We start from the raw sequence: 15,891 nt of genomic DNA, 5'->3' as shown, positions 1-15,891 counted from the left end.
ATCTCTAAATCAATTAAAGCTATATTTACATTATTTAAATGATCTGGAGATATCTCTAAATGATTTGCAGATATCTGTAAAGCATTTAAATATATCTTGAAATATTTGTTAACGTGTGACGGTCAAAGCCGGACCCGTCGGGTGATTGAAAACCTTTAAAAGTAGTTTGCCAAATGAAATTGAAAACATCAATTGGCAAACAGCGAAATAAATTACTGAATTGACAAACACATTAAAGAATGAAATATTTAATTCCTTCATGCTTCATGTTCGGTTAGGAAATGGGATGCATGAAGTAAAAGTAAGTAGGTTATTAGCTGTAGTATAATACCAGGTAGCTACAGCTGCAAAGTAATGCAGTCTAGTTCTTGTATATGTATAAGATGAACTATTTTTATTCCAGCAGGTCGCCAGCAAAGGCAACTGCTATCTGCCCTCATCCCGCCGCGCAGGCGCCCCAGCTCCAGTGCGGCAAGGACCGCTCATCATCTGACAGTTAGTTGCAGCATATTCGACAAAAAAAGTTTGCCGTTATATACATTCAGTAGATTTATTACACTGTACTGTAATATATAGCAATATAATAAATGACATGTATATTATTACATCTAAATACTTACATATACTTTTCTCCTTTTGTAAAACGTTTTGTTTTTGTCATAGCGAATCTAAGAAATGAAAGTGAAGTTGAGCGGAACAAAGGAAGTGTGCAGAGGGAACAAAGGGAGTCGGGGGGTGAGTTTCTTCTCTTCTTTTTCTCTCTCACCTTACATCTTTACACGTTTTCCAAACTGGTTGTGCAGAAATAACGAATCAGTAAGCCAGCCTACACGACCCACACCCTGGACGTCTGCTGCCTTGTGTGCCATTCAACATTACATTGGCGTATCTTTTGTTTTGTTTTTGTTGGCCATTTCTGAACTGCCGAGGGTTTGTGTTCCGCCATTCATTCAATGCTGTAAAACAACATGCTTCATTTTAGTTGGGCCTTACGTTAAACTGTTTTATTATTATTACTATTTAAATCATTCCCCGCGTTATTTTCCATGCTGATATCGCACTACATTGAGGTCTAGGCGAATGTATGAGCTGTTTAGTAGCAGAGTACTTTTAGGCCTCGATCATGAGACGATTTAATGTACAATATCAGCGAGTGAATCAACCATGAACTGTGTCTTTGTTACATTAGTGTGTGCAAGTGAGTTACAAATCCACACGTCAATGCTGAAATGTGTACTTTATTATTATTATTAGGGAACCAAGCAGCTGCTCTTAGTGTGTACAGATCTGAGCGTTTCCTAGTATAAATAAACTGATATTGATGTGAACTGACGAAGCTAAGATGTATAACATACAAAAACAACAGAATTGCATTTTTATACCCCACTTGGTTCATTTTATATCTTGCAATGTGTTCTTGCAGTTGCTGTTTTTTGTAAGCTGTCTGTTTTAACACGTTAGTCAAATTAAACACAATTATTTTTTTTTATATTGTATTAATTATTTGTTTCTGTATATGGCCGCTTTCATGCTTTGAGGTGTTAAACCTTGACCATAGAGGCAGCTTGTCCGCTGACTTGGCTTGGCATCATTGGCCTCTCTGTAGAGACTGACACACTCATCTCTCTAAACAAACGCAGTTGGCATTTTATTTTGTCTTTGATTTTTTTTTTTTTTATTCTAAAAAGACTTATTTATTACAGAACCAATGACCGGAATAGCCTGATATCTTCCACCCAACAGCCAAGATGTCAAGTAAGAATCGTTTCCGTTCATGTGGTTTGAATGTAGAGTTAGACAACAGGCAAAGACCCTCCTGAAGACGAACCCTCCACAGCCTGTCTTTCTCAAAAGTGATTTTCTAAAGGAGGGGAAATAACAAGTCGGCTACAAAGTAGTTTTCTGAAACCTACCCCCAGGGTTGCCTTAATCCGCTAATTTCAATGGCTATATGTACAATGTCAGGATTGCACTTAATGCATCTCTGAAAATGCAAACTAAGTAATTCAGTTGCAAATCAACCATCAGAGTTGTATTTGACCCACTTTTTGAAAATCACCCTCTTGCTGTCTAAGGTTCATCCCTCTGAACCATCTTCCTTTAAAAGGTCCCCAGTGTATCCAGGGGGTTACCAGCTGCTGTTTCAGGTTAATTTAACGCCGCTTTAGCATGCAGGATAGCAACGAGCATTTTGTGTTACTTTAATGTAGTTAGCCTAATACAGGGAGCAGTTAAAAGTGCAGGATGTGTCATCTTCTCACAAACCAGATTGATACAAATGGGGGAACGTCGTAGTTCCAGACATAATTTTTAGACTCGTAGAAATTTAAACAATGTTTCAATTTTGCATGAGCAGTGCATGGTGTAAAAATGAATAAAGAAGCAAAACATCAGTATAGGAGTTCAGAATTTCTTGTGGGGTTTGTTTATAATGTTTATAAGGTTTTTAAGATGATAAAATCTCAACTAAAATGTTGCAGTAATGTTGGGTCCGAGTCCTGTCTTTCTGTACTTTGGTATAGTTTAAAGTGTTAGTAAAACGTCTATAAATTTCATCTGTTGCCTCAGAAGAGTCCCATGATCAACTAATTTACCTTCAACTCTACAATATTTTTTTTTGTTAAGTGGTATTGGGCTGCTTTCTAATCCCAGTTAGATGTACTGAATTTAGGCTATACACAATGTGCAAGTATTAGTGTTCACCACCAGGGTTTCTTTCTAGTGTGGAAGTGAATAATTATTTTTTGGTTTTTATATAATGTTTCGTGTCAGGGATGGGTTTTAACCAAATTGGTGTTGTTTTTAGATCTTAAACTAAACTAAGATAAATACATTTTATAAAGAAATGTTTATCAATCCTGATGTAATGTCTTTCACCTCATACTCTTTTTTTTCCCTGTGTTGTGTGTGCTGATTGCACTCCCGAGAAGAGATGAGTTGGACTGTTTGGCTTGTATGTTTGCAGAGGTGTTAGGAACAAACATACAGCTAGTGTGTAGGACTGTATTGACTGATTATTCACCCGTCTGGACTGCCCTTCCTTGGAGGCATCAAATATCATGAAGTGGGGTGATTTAGCACATAATATAGATTGGCTGCTTGAATGAGTTCTGATCAGCCTTGATGTAACTGAGCTGTGGGAGAAGAGACGTTTTTAGGGGACTATTTGTTTTGAAGGCCTTCACTAAATGCCAAACAAATTTTATCCATAGACGTAACTGGCTCTGTAGCTGTTAGGAGGTTCCTATACCGATCTGTCGTTTGGTTAAATCTTCACTCCTCCCCTGGTGAATGCCATTGTTTCTGAATTAATGTCGCATTGGGCAAAAGGCGTCAGGCAGGTGATTTGAAAGTGCTCGTGTTCGCTGGTGGCCCGAGTTCTAGGTGCGTAGGGAAAGTCACTGCAGATTCAAGCAATTAGTCAAGTGGCTAAATCGCTCCCCTAGCGTGTGTCATTTCAGCCCTTCCCCGAGTGAACAGTGTGTTAATGGCTCCGTGCAGCACTGTTTGTCATTAATTTGTTTTTCCCATTTTCTTTCACACAGAAAGGCCATCCTATGCCCCTCCCCCTGCCCCAGTCCCCACCACAGTAAGTATTTGCAGAATCCAAACCAACACTTTACCAGGGAGTCCCCTCTGGCCACAAGGGCCTCTGACATGCAGAGCTCAGTTGGAATTGGCCTTTCTGTCTAGGTGTGCAGTTTTTCAAGTGTCTGAACAACTTGTGAATGGAGAGCTGCTGTTATCTCTCACTCTCTCCCTTAATCCCTCTGCGAGTCAACAGTGGGTTCGGTTTTCAGTGAGCTTATGTTCTCCATGTTTTTTTGGTGTCTTTATTTTATTTTTATATATATATACCCCCCCGCCCCTATTGTGTAGATTTTAATTGCCTCTTCACCAGACCTGCATTGATTGTGCATTCTGTATGATCTGTGCCCTTTACCACAGTGCATCTTGCTCTGAAACTGCTGAGCTGCGGGTGAAGAGGAAATGAGATGTACCGTGCTAAAGGTCATAGATTGGTACCCAAAAGAGTTTTAGCTTTAGCTCTTTTGTGCTGCCTTGTCAGGGGGTTTATTACCCAATTCATTATATTCTCGTGGTTAGTGAAGTTCATCTCACACAGGGAGTGTCAATAATGCCAAAGTAAAAACGCTGCCATTGCTGCTTCTGAAAAAGAGCTGGTTGCTTATGCATGACTTTGTATGCAGATCATTCTTTTGTTTTGTTTTTCTCCTTTCATTTTTGTTTTGTTTTGTTTTTCTCCGACCCCCTCTCCCCCCCTCCCCCCTTTTGTTTGCATCATTTCTCATTCGTGTTTTTGTCTCATTTGTTTCCATCAGCAAATGCCCAACACCCCAGGGTTTGTGGGATACAACCCATACAGCCATCTGGCCTACAACAACTACAGACTGGGAGGAAACCCAGGCAGCAACAGCCGCGCCACGGTAGGAGGCAGACCTTGCGATTCCAGGGCAGATAGAAACCACCCCTCTGTTCATAACTGCCAGAGGCCGATTCTCAAGACACAAGACCGCCTTTTACAAATACGTCAAATAAATAACGGCGCACATTATTCTAATGATATCTTTATATTTAGACTTCAGTATTCCTGCATGTTAATTCGTACACACACACTCGCACTCTGCTGCTCCTGCAGACCTATGGGTAGCGGTCTTTTGTCAGGCTGCCGAATACCTTTGTTAGCTGCCTACCTGAACAGGTGCAGGAATCAACACATGTCTGACACCCGCTGGCGTGTTCAAGTAGACTGCAGGGCGTGTAATCCCCTTTCTTGTTGTATGAGGTAAAATTTAGTTTTTGTTTTAAAAACATGAAATAAAATTCAGGCTGCAGCTCCTCGCACTGGGTTGCTGGGACTGGCTTTACCCTCTCAGAAATGTCTCCTGCCTCCCCCTCACTCCCCCCCCACCCCTCTATAAACCCCCTGCACCTCTGTGGTTTATTATCTCCACTGGCGCCGGATTTGATGGTTCCACTTGTGTGTCTCCCTGTATCCACCTGCCCGTCGGGCTGTGCGGTCTCTCCCGATGCAGCCCTGCTCCTTGCAGTGGCATGTGGAGCCGAGCTGCTGTGGCCCCGTGCATGAGGCAGCGAGTCGATGGCTGACGCTGCGTGGCTTGGCATGGCTGTTGGCAGCATTGGCTCTGAAAGGGGGGAATGAGCGGCTAGCTGTGTGTGTGTGAGTGCTTGTTTGTTTTTGTGTCAGTGGTGTGTTGGTGTTGTGGAGGAAGCCTGCCGAGGGTGTCTGGTTGAGTGTGGTGAAGCCTTCACAATGCTGAAGAGCTATAAATTTTGAAGGGGGTATTTTTGTTTTGTGTTTTGGGGTATTTCAGTCATTCATATAAACCTAATATCACAGAAATCACATTGTGTATCTATCAATCTATATAGATTTAATTTTATTTTGCATGTAGCACCCTAATATTTCCTGGCCCGAAACACACTGGCGTTTGCTGTGTATTTTAAGTGTTTGTCTCGGTGACTCTGCGTGCTGAGGGTCTGATAGAGGAGAATGTGTAGGGATGTCAGACTGACTTGCTTGAGTTTCTTACTACATTAATGTGCACACCCACCCCCCCCCCTGCATAGTCTTGTTACTGCTGCATAAACGGTTGCTTCGCCTCCCAAGCAACTTCAGTCTCACTCATTTCCTTATAATTTTTTTCCCATGGTGTTTTGTCAACTTGCACTATCTGTTGCGTTGTTTATTCTCTTTCCTTTTTACTGCGTTTAATGACTTATTTTCTTCCCTCCCTCCCTTGCAGAATTCATCGGGGATCACCATTCCCAAGCCACCGAAGCCCCCAGATAAGCCACTGATGCCCTACATGCGATACAGCAGAAAGGTAAGGAAATGGATACCAGTAATCTTTTGTTTCTGGGTTTGTCTGAAACAACACGTCACTCATGACACTTGTCCTCTTTGTCAGTTATGTTTGTTGTGGACTTCACCTCCGCCTGTGTTTTCAGGTTTGGGACCAAGTCAAAGCCTCCAATCCGGACCTGAAGCTATGGGAAATTGGGAAGATCATCGGTGGGATGTGGAGGGACCTCACTGATGAGGAGAAGCAGGAATATCTGAACGAATACGAGGCTGAGAAGGTGAGAGTTACCGCTTGGCTACTGTACCTGTGAGTAGCTGATAAACACTGAAGCCCCTCCCCTTTGTCCTTTTGCTTTATGTGAAACCAACCTCTCCTGCTCTGATGCCCTAGATTGAATATAATGAGTCCATGAAGGCCTACCACAACTCCCCGGCCTACCTGGCGTACATCAACGCAAAGAGCCGCGCAGAGGCGGCGCTGGAGGAGGAGAGCCGGCAGCGGCAGTCTCGCATGGAGAAGGGGGAGCCCTACATGAGCATCCAGCCCGCCGAGGATCCCGACGGTAAGCCTGTGCCCCTGCCCTGGCCTGTGCCGCAGTGTGCCACACCACTGCCCGCCTGGGCTCCTTTCCACTCCTGCAGAGCAGCACTGTTGGCATGTATTCATTCTCACTCCCCCTCATGTTCCCCTTAAAGAGAAGCTTTCCTGGTTATGAAATGCATCCTCACTGCCGCGTCTGACAGATCAACACAAATCCATCCATCCATCAATTGGTCGACCAGTTGTCTTTTTAACTGCTGCCAGATTTTTCTTAAGCAATTTATTTTTTAATTATGTTTTATTATTATTTTGTTGATCATAGCCTGAACAGTTGTTGGCAGGAGTTTGACTTTGGCTCTTAATTGATGGGGTATGTTAGGCTTCTGAAGAGCAGGGCCCCCACACTAGGCCTCTGTGAGGACTTGCTTGGTCTGGAGGAGAGAAACTGAACTTGTGCTGTTCCTATCAGGGGAGCGCAGGGAGAGCCCAGGGACAGGGTGGGTTGTTGGCTGGAAGATCTTTTAATTGATTGCTCTTGCCCTGCCTTTGCTGCTCACAAATTGATTTATTTTAATGTTCTTTCTTTGGCTTGAGGGTACGAGTCATTACACAGGGCTCATATAATTCCCTGTGTCTGACGTGCAATCGAGATTGAAATCAGCGAGGGAGAATGCACAAGGCTCTTCGGGAGTCTCATAGGTTTCTTTTTGTGTTTTATGCTTGGAGAATTAGTTTTGCCCTCCTGTGGCTGTGAAAGCTGCTGTGGCGGATGGCAGGTGTGATCGCTCTGGAGTTCAGGTGGTTTGTATTTCACAACTCGGCCACTGAAGGCTGTTGAGCTGCAGGCTTTGAACTGAGCCTCAGCACTTGCCCAATGAATGCATCGTGCTCGACCCACATCTGCATGGCCTGCCTTGCTGTGCAGCACTCCAAGTGAGGTGCTCGGCCCCTCTCCCCCAGCTCAGAGCTGCGGTCCGACTGAGCTCCTGGTGTTTGTGTCTTTCCCACATGAGCTGCAGCAGGGTCAGGGACAAGGGTACTAAACCTGACGCGTGTCAAGTGTTTCTCCTCCTTTGTGTCGAATGAATTTAAAGGCATTGAGTGGCTGTTTCACTTTGACAATCCAGTCTAGTGTTTGCAGTGTTTCACCTCCCCGCTCATTCCTTCTCCTCCACCCCTGTCAGACTACGATGATGGCTTCTCCATGAAGCACACGGCAGCGGCGCGATTCCAGAGGAACCACCGGCTGATCAGCGAGATTCTGAGCGAGAGCGTGGTCCCCGACGTTCGCTCCGTCGTCACCACGGCCCGCATGCAGGTGCTGAAGAGGCAGGTGCAGTCGCTCATGGTGCACCAGGTACGAGGCCCCCTGACCCGCCGGACTCACGCTGTGGTGCTGGACCATCTGCCCCGTGTCCCTCCATCCTGTCCATTACCCTGTTGTAGTTTGTCCTCCCCTTGTAAAGAACATATATTGAAAAAAAAAAAAAAAATGTAGTGCTTCATCTGGCCAGAACTTGCACAACAGAAAGATGTATTAAATATACAAGAGTATATATATAGCAGCCCTGCAGGATGTAGTTTGCCTATGCAGACCACAGCTACATGGGAGGCCTGAGCAATGTGCTTGCTAACCTGTGACCCCTGCCGTCCCTCAGAGGAAGCTGGAGGCCGAGCTGCTGCAGATTGAGGATCGCCACCAGGACAAGAAGAGGAAATTCCTGGAGACAACAGAGTCCTTCAACTGCGAGCTCAAACGGGTAGGGGCTCTCAGTGTCTGTCTGTGTCTGTCTCTGTGTGAAGCTGTGTGCGCCATGGTGTCTGTGTCTGTTTGTGAGAGTGCAAGTGCTCTTGATGAGGCGTGTGGGGAGAGTGAGTTCCTCAGCCCTTAGTGAGAGTACTTATTATTAGCCTGAAAGATGTTGTGGTTTGTCAGTTAACCTGTCTTGAGTGTCCGTGTGCATCTCGTATTAACCCACGTCATTGTGTACAGAGGTCCTACACCAAAGCAGCAGTCCTACACAGTCCAACAGTCGCATTATTACTGACCTTGACAGCAGAGAAACACAAGGGGATGTGGTTAGTTTGTAGGCTCAATGGGTCAGTGTGCATCTCCAGAGTCCTGTAGAGGTGTGTGGGTTGTGGTTCTGATCCCCCGTGTCCGTCTGTCCCCACCTAGCTGTGCAGCCTGAAGGTGGAGGTGGACATGGAGAAGATAGCGGCGGAGATTGCGGCTGCGGAGGAGGCTGCGCGGCGGCGGGCGGAGGAGCGGGAGCGCGAGGCGGCCGAGCAGGCGGAGAGAGCAGCCGCTGCCGCCGCCCTGGAGGAGGAGAAGCGTGAAGCCGCCGCCACAGCCAAGCCCCCCGAGGAAGAGCCGGAGGAGGGGGCCAAAAAGGAGGAGGAAGAGGAAGAGGAGGAGGCCGAGAGCACCTCCATGGAGACAGGTCAGCAGGCAGCGGGTGACTAGACTTTATATTATGATTTTACAGTCCTTTCAGCAAAGTTCACACAGAGCCAGAGCAGAAATGCTTTGTGGCGAATGCATGTATCAGTGTCTGTGAAGCTTCTTGTATCTGCTGCATCTGCTGAGTCCAACCACACCACCTCGATACGCCGTCGTCTTACCTGCAACTTTGTTTTGTTAGCTTTAGTTTTCTGGTCACAAATCTTAGTTTTGGTTTTGGTTTTTAAATTTGTTTTTTTTTTTTTTTTTTATCAGTTCTAAGCCCTACTCTTTCACGCCTGGCTGTCCTGTACAGTCCCGTCTGACTGGGCTGTGCCGAGGGCGCTTTGTAGTCCTGCGCCCGGCAGCTGGGTGAGCACAAGAAGTAACCTCGTTCTCCACAGCCTCGTTGAGGGGGCCCTGCACTTTATTCATTGGGAAACTCGTCTGATTTCTCCCCATTGCCCAAGATTTATTTACCTGATTTCTTATTGCGTAGGATGTGCTTCAGTTGGACAGGATCGGCTTTGTTTAATTTAATCTCATTTTCTGAGAATGTTATTTTCCAAACCTGAAACTCAACCTATGAGTGCATGAGTCCCACCCCTGGCCTCTGTCCCTGGCCTCAGGGGTTCCTGTGGTGTGCCAGCATGAACTGTTATGATTATGATAGAAGATCCTTGTCTGTTTATCTCTCGCTATGAATGCAACAATCAAAGGCTGCAGCCGAGGAATCCTCCCTTGCTGCTTCGTTTAAAGATATGAGGGTAACTGTTCCCCCCGGGTTACTGGGACAGATCTCAAGCAGGTTAGAGACACAGGCGTGGGAGCTTTCACTGAGTTCCTTCTTGGCACCCTAGTAGCTCAGATGCATTTGGAACAGGGTTTTATAAGGCGTTTCACCATGCAGATGTTCTGCACCCGCAGCCTTTTCCATTCTGTCGATTCACTCGGCCTGCTGTGGTGGCTTTGCCTTCTGCTCCTGGTCCTCTACACTGTGCTGAAAGGCCAGAGCATCCGTCCTCCCCCTGTCAGAATGGAGGAGTGTGTGTTTAAGATAAAATATATAGGCCTAATTAACCTGATACTCTGCATTCTTTGTGGACATTTAACCAAAGCCCAGACAGGTGTTGAATATCCCTCTCATCTTGTGGGGTGGGAGGTGTTTTTCTTTTTGTCATTCTTCAGGACAGTGATCCTCTGTAGCTAGTGCAATATTCATTTTTTTGCCACGTATTGTAAATCATCTCTGGGCAGGCCTGAATCTTGTGTTCAATATAAACAGCTCTGTTCCTGAAGAGCAGTGTGCTCTAGTTCTCTCACAGCTTTTCCAGCAGCTGTCCTACAGTAGCTTGTCTCTCTCAGCTCTTGTAAAAATATATTTCTATTTGTTGTTTTGAAATTAGGGGACAAACATTGAAAAGACTGCATGGAAAGGTTGGATAAGTCCTGTGGTGCGACGCTAACCTCAAGTGGGGAGATGGTGGTATTGCAGGAGAGGAGTTCAGTTTTGGCAAAGCTCTGAAGATCTGTGTGCATGTCTGTTATTTATTTTTATATATATTTAAAGATGTAATAAAGCAATCCCCTGAAGGGCTTTTGTACGTTTTGCAGAACAATCCATTTCCCGCAGGCATAGCCAGAGGGGGTAATCTCAGGAGAGAGACTTCAGTCACTTCAGGAAATGTCTGCTTCTCAAGTGCTCTAATCATGTAATCTGTTAGGACCTGGTCCCCCCCGGGGCTAGTACCTATAAAGGACTCCGAGATTCACACTGTTTCCCCACACGGGCCCCATCTGCTTTTCCTGTAGTGGTTGTGCCATCGCATGATCGCTCCTCTCTCCTATCTAACTGCTCTTTAACGCTATCTGCTCTCGCTAACCCCCTCTCCCCTCTCTCTCCTTTCTCTGTGTGCAGAGGAGCCCAGGGCAGAGGAGGTGTTGGAGGGGCAGCAGCCTAGCGAGGAGGGGGCGTCCACCACGGAGGACAAGGAAAGCGTCCCGGAGGGCGGCGACAGCGTGATGGAGGAGGGGACCAGCGACAGCAACACCGGCTCCGAGAGCAACAGCGCCCCCCCCGAGGAGCCACCCCCGGAGCCTGCACCCGAGGAAGCGCCCAGCGAAAAGAGAGAGTGACCGAGCCCAGCGAGGGCTGTGCGTCGTTGTGCTGCGTTGTGCGCGAGGTTCTCCCTGGCTGTTTGTGTTTTTTTTTGGTTTTTTTGTGTTTTCCACATTGCTGTTTTTGGGGCATTTCTGGACAGTTTCCAAAAGAAAAAGGCGCTCATCGCATTTAAACTGCTGGGCCATGCAAAGGGGAGCAGAAGCCGGTTATAGGAGCGGGTGGCAGGGGAGTGTTCCCACCCCCTTGGTACATACTGACAGATGTAGGCAGCTGTGGTTAAACCTTACATTTTTTTCATAGGTCGGCTCTATATCCTTTTTAAACCACAAAACCAATGTCCTCAACCAACCAGATAGTGTATATTATTTTTTTTTTCTTCCCCCAACAGAGTTTACTAGGGCGCATCTCTGGCTTCTTAACACAGTCAGTGGAATTAGTGAACACATGACGTTCGCATTAGGAGCGTCTCGGACATCAGGCTGTAGAGAAGGCAGGTGAATTTTGAAAATCGATTTTAATCACTTTTGTTTTCTATTATCAAAACCCATTTGTACACCCAATTAAATAAAATTGGAAAATGAGAAACAAAACTTCGTCCGAGTTTCTGAATGAGTGGTGGCAGAGGAGTGAGGCGCATAAATCAATAGCTGTTTAAAAAGAAAAAACTAAAGAAAAGTATTTTGGGGACGAGTCACAGTTGTCATCCTGATGTGCTTTCAATCCTACTTCTTCCTGTAGTCATACTTGAAGGCGAAGGTTTACTGGCTGAACCAAAAGAGCAAAGCTGAGTTGGGTCATTCGCATGGCGTCGTTGCAGCCAGCCGCTGGACATGACCTTTGGGGGCAGTGCTGCTGGTGGTCTGCACTCCTCGCATGAGCGTGGGTATGTTCACAGCCCTGTGCATGTGCTCTGTAGCGCGGCAATTCTGAGGCACAACCTGTTTGGTTATAAATACCTTGCTGTGCAATCGCTCACTGATCTGAAAGGATGTGGGTAAGATAAAGGAATAATTGTTTGGCTTGATAGGTACTTAGTGAGATGGGTTTCCTGTTTTTAACATGCATTCATCTCCCATTCTCCGCCCCCCCCATTAAAAATTAAATCTGTACCTCTAGATTCTAGAGAAATTGCATTTTGAATGGCTGGCTGCTGTTATTACTATACATTTTTTTTTACTTATTACATGTTGGCTGAATTTGAAGATGGCACCCCAGGCAAAACTGATTTAATATTCACAGTTTGATTTTATGTATTTATTCCCCACCCCCCCTTTACATGTATTTTTTGTCTCTGTAAATTTAATCTATGAGTGGTGGCTGAAACCATCTTGGTTCTCCAGTCTGTTCCCAGTGTGTGTGCGTCAGGTCACCGTGACTCACCCCCTGCGAGATCTGTACTGGGTGTAACCCCACAGCTGAATTTACGGGTCCCTTGGTCCCAAAAAACTGAGAATTATTGCTGTATCCTTGGAATCGACGTGCAATTTAAGCCTGTGGATTCGGGAGAGGAGACACGGACCGATATTCTGCATTTCCCTGTTTTGCCAGTTTACTTCCATTGAGTTTACTTGGCTATTGGTTCTAAGCTGGACTCTGGTTTGGTTCCCACTCACTACCAAGAACAAATAGTCAGGAGGGAAAAGCAAAGATACGTCAATTTAGACGCATATTCACTCTGACCAGGTCATCAGGTTGTACGTTTGTGTGTTTTTGCGTTGTGATCACTGGACATAGCGCTCAAAGATCATTTGAACCACTGAACCCATTATGAGACATGGTCACGTAACGAGTAATATAACAAGTCTTGACGTATGGTAGCGAAGTTAAATCAACTTCAAAATCAAAAAAGCATGACATTACATTGTATGTATATCTGTATTGTAAGATATTATTTGTTAGAATGCATTTTTCTATGGGAAATTGTTTTTCTAACTGGTTCGGTAGAGGAAACAGACCTACTTCCTTTTATCTAAGATCCCTGGTAGCCTCTGGTAACCTTATCTGTATGTCCAGAAGACCAAAAGGGACCGGTCCTCTTATTGGCTCCTAGCCAAATTCAAAAGGACCCCAGACTTCTAAATTACTTTAGCGTAAGGCACCCAAGTCATGGTGGTGACAAAATGTTATTGGTTGGAAGGAAACCTTATAAAAAGGAAAACAGAGAAGTTTAGTTCTCTTAACACAAGACAGCAGGAGGAGAGCAGAGACAGAGAGACACACCGCTTCCTGCCTGAGCAGAGCTAAAGCTGCCCTGTGAGAGGACAAAGGAGAAAATGGGTATTATCTGTTTCTTACTGTAATCCAGCAGAAGCTTAATATTACTTATTTTCAGTAATATAATTGAATGATATTAGTTTCCTATTTTTTCAAAATAAATGATTATTGCACAACTGTGACTTGACCGCATCTTCCCTCTAAAAATAATCTTAAAAGAGAAACCAATTGACCATGAGTTTTCAGTTCAACTGTTTATTTAGATTGACTGAAAAACCAAGCATATCAAATTCTCTTACAGTATCTATCAAAAGTCTGGGTTTACAGATCTGCTCAAATTTATTTTTAATTTGTTAAAGTTTGACATTACTGCCTTATTAAATTAAATAAATTCGGCAACACGGACGTGGCACGTTGTAAACTGGCATTCCTAATCCCGCTCCATTCACACACACGCGCCAATATGATGGCATTTAGACTAGGACCCGAGGTGGAAAATTCATGATGTCAATATGCCGTCATAAACCCTGTCACACGGACCTCGCCGGCTACAAATTGCGACGTCAAAGTAAATTGTAAATAATTTCTTAGCAGATGCCCTTATCCTGGGCAATTTATAAAATATATGAAGATCACAAAAGCTCAAAATTACACTACATCCTCGTTTGTGATCGCTAATGAGTGCAGTGCATACAGGATGTGCAGTCTTAGTGAAGAGCTATGAGGAAGGGGGCAGTGGAATTTAAAATAAATTAATAACCTTCCTGCATTACAGCAGTGTTACAGCGCAGGGCCGGTGACGCAGCTGCTGGGGACCCGGTGACTGGTGGCAGAGTTCCCCCAACACTCCGGCAGAGCAGGGGATGACCTGCTGGTCAGTGCCGGGGGAATTCCTGCTTATCTGAGGCAGCGCTTGTCGTCTCTCAGCACAGGGAGGAGCAGGGTGGGGGGGTGGTTAAGAGTCGCAGCAGAAAGGGGAAACTGGAGAGTACAAGAAACAATAGTGTCACCACATTGTTTTATTTTTTATTCATTCTGAGACTTTCTTCTGGCTGGTGTGCATTCGGTCTTTTAGCAAATTATAAAATGTTGTGTCAAACAGGTGTGCGGGAGAGCTGGTGTTGGCAGTCTGGCTCGCCTAGGAGCTCTGGTAAAAAGTTAAACATTAAAATGAGTTTGATTCCAGCTGATAAATACTCAGATATCATCTTGCGTGTAAGACATTCTTAGTAAGTAAGGAAATGCTTTCTCTCTCTCTCTCTCCCACGAGCACAGATAGGGGGAGATAAAGATCAGACTGAAGAGTTTGAACAGCGAGGGCTGCGTGTGCCTTTCCTGGCACAACTTATTGTTCCCAGACTCCCAATGCTTTAGCCTGAAATGTAGGAAGGGTCATTTTAAGTTGCACATGAAGTTAATCTGTACTGTGGGGTGGGGTAGTGATGTTAGTTGGAGGGGTTCAGGTGCCTTTTCCTTCTTCTAAAAGTGTAATCCGACTGTAATGAGGAGAGCAGCTGCCTGGTGGTTTGATTGTGTGCCATATTCTTGCACAAGGTATTGGGGTCGTATTTCTGTCATTGTTTACTGCCTCTGAAAGGGCTTCGGCGAGATGAAAGATCCGTGGTTTGCTTCATGGCCTGGAGGCCGGCTTTGTCTGAGCAAGGCAGCATGGTGCTTCTGAGAAGGTGCACCAGTTGTTTTGATTGTGCTGTGGTCAGGTGAGTGATCAGAGTGGGTGAGGGATCAAAGGTTGAGGGGAGGGACTTACTGTTGCAGTGTGGGAGGTGAGGTGGAAAGCTGGCTGTGCTCTCAAGCTCCTGCAGCTTGCAGTTGCTGTGCTGGTGTTCATGGTCGAAAGTGTGGGTGTGTTTGCGAATCTCCCAAAGGCAGCAAGTAGAGGATGTGGCCAAGAAATATTCAGGAGCTTATCAACCTGTGAGACATTATACATAAATAAAACAACATGCACGTGCACATACACACACCGGATAAACTAACAATTCACACACACAAACTCGCACCTAATTGCCCTGCAAACACATTACTGTATGCAGTTATTTTGCTAGTCGGAGAGATGAGCACATTTAAAGCAAATTCATTTGTTCAATATAATAATCCCCAACCCGGATGAGAAGGAGGCGGAGAGAGGCCGCAATCTGCCCCGAGGGCCGTCTCCCTGCGCAGCACAGTCTGTTTCCAGGGAGAAGACAGTGGGCCCTATTCACCTCCCTCTGAGTAATAGGGCCACAGACGCACAAATGCCAGTGAATCAGCCTGTGGGTCACAGCCCTTCAGCTACAGACTCACCCTCCCGCTCAGCATCAGCACCTGTTTCTTCTGCCTGGTTCCTCTGCCTGGGCTCGGGTGCCGTAGGTCATCTTCTGATCTTTGCTTTGTTTTGTTAGTGCTTTGCTTTGGTACACCTCCCCCCACCTTTAACCCCTACCCATTTTCCTATCTGTAGATTTAACCAGTGTCTAGACAGTCGCTGGCAGCAGCAGCAGCAGCAGGGCCCCTGAAGAAGACTTGTGGTTGGGTATTATCTGCCTAGCCAGCGTTTGGGGTTTACTTCCACGAACAGCACACTCCACCCAGCTACCTAGGACTCGGCCTGACTGATGTTAGCTTTGATGCCTCCAGCGAGGTTTATTTTTGTTTGTGTGTTTTGTGTGCTGGCAGTTTCCTTCAGTCTGTCTGGCAGAGTGGAGCTGAGCTTTGAGGTG

At 45.6% G+C, this 15,891-nt stretch overlaps 1 protein-coding gene across 3 annotated transcripts; it reads left to right on the top strand.

Moving 5' to 3' along the window:
* The first annotated feature begins 681 nt into the window (after positions 1 to 681).
* smarce1 (SWI/SNF related BAF chromatin remodeling complex subunit E1) lies at positions 682 to 11,544 on the top strand. 3 transcript variants are annotated; one of them, XM_066698867.1, is made up of 11 exons: positions 682 to 735; positions 1,704 to 1,755; positions 3,546 to 3,589; positions 4,344 to 4,448; positions 5,790 to 5,870; positions 5,995 to 6,126; positions 6,240 to 6,411; positions 7,574 to 7,746; positions 8,048 to 8,149; positions 8,569 to 8,833; positions 10,751 to 11,544. In XM_066698867.1, the coding sequence occupies exons 2-11, from the start codon at positions 1,749 to 1,751 to the stop codon at positions 10,966 to 10,968; spliced, it is 1,299 nt and encodes a 432-aa protein (XP_066554964.1). In that variant the 5' UTR covers positions 682 to 735; positions 1,704 to 1,748; the 3' UTR covers positions 10,969 to 11,544. The 3 variants fall into 3 exon arrangements, with proteins under 3 accessions (XP_066554964.1, XP_066554961.1, XP_066554963.1); XM_066698864.1 differs by having other exon boundaries at positions 8,569 to 8,848; XM_066698866.1 differs by lacking the exon at positions 682 to 735 and adding an exon at positions 781 to 930 and having other exon boundaries at positions 8,569 to 8,848.
* The last annotated feature ends 4,347 nt before the right edge of the window (positions 11,545 to 15,891 follow it).

Source organism: Amia ocellicauda, chromosome 3 (genome assembly GCF_036373705.1).
Source record: "Amia ocellicauda isolate fAmiCal2 chromosome 3, fAmiCal2.hap1, whole genome shotgun sequence".
Classification (NCBI taxonomy): domain Eukaryota; kingdom Metazoa; phylum Chordata; class Actinopteri; order Amiiformes; family Amiidae; genus Amia; species Amia ocellicauda.
Note: the sequence above shows the minus strand (reverse complement) of the source record. Positions and strands in the feature narration are given on the sequence as shown.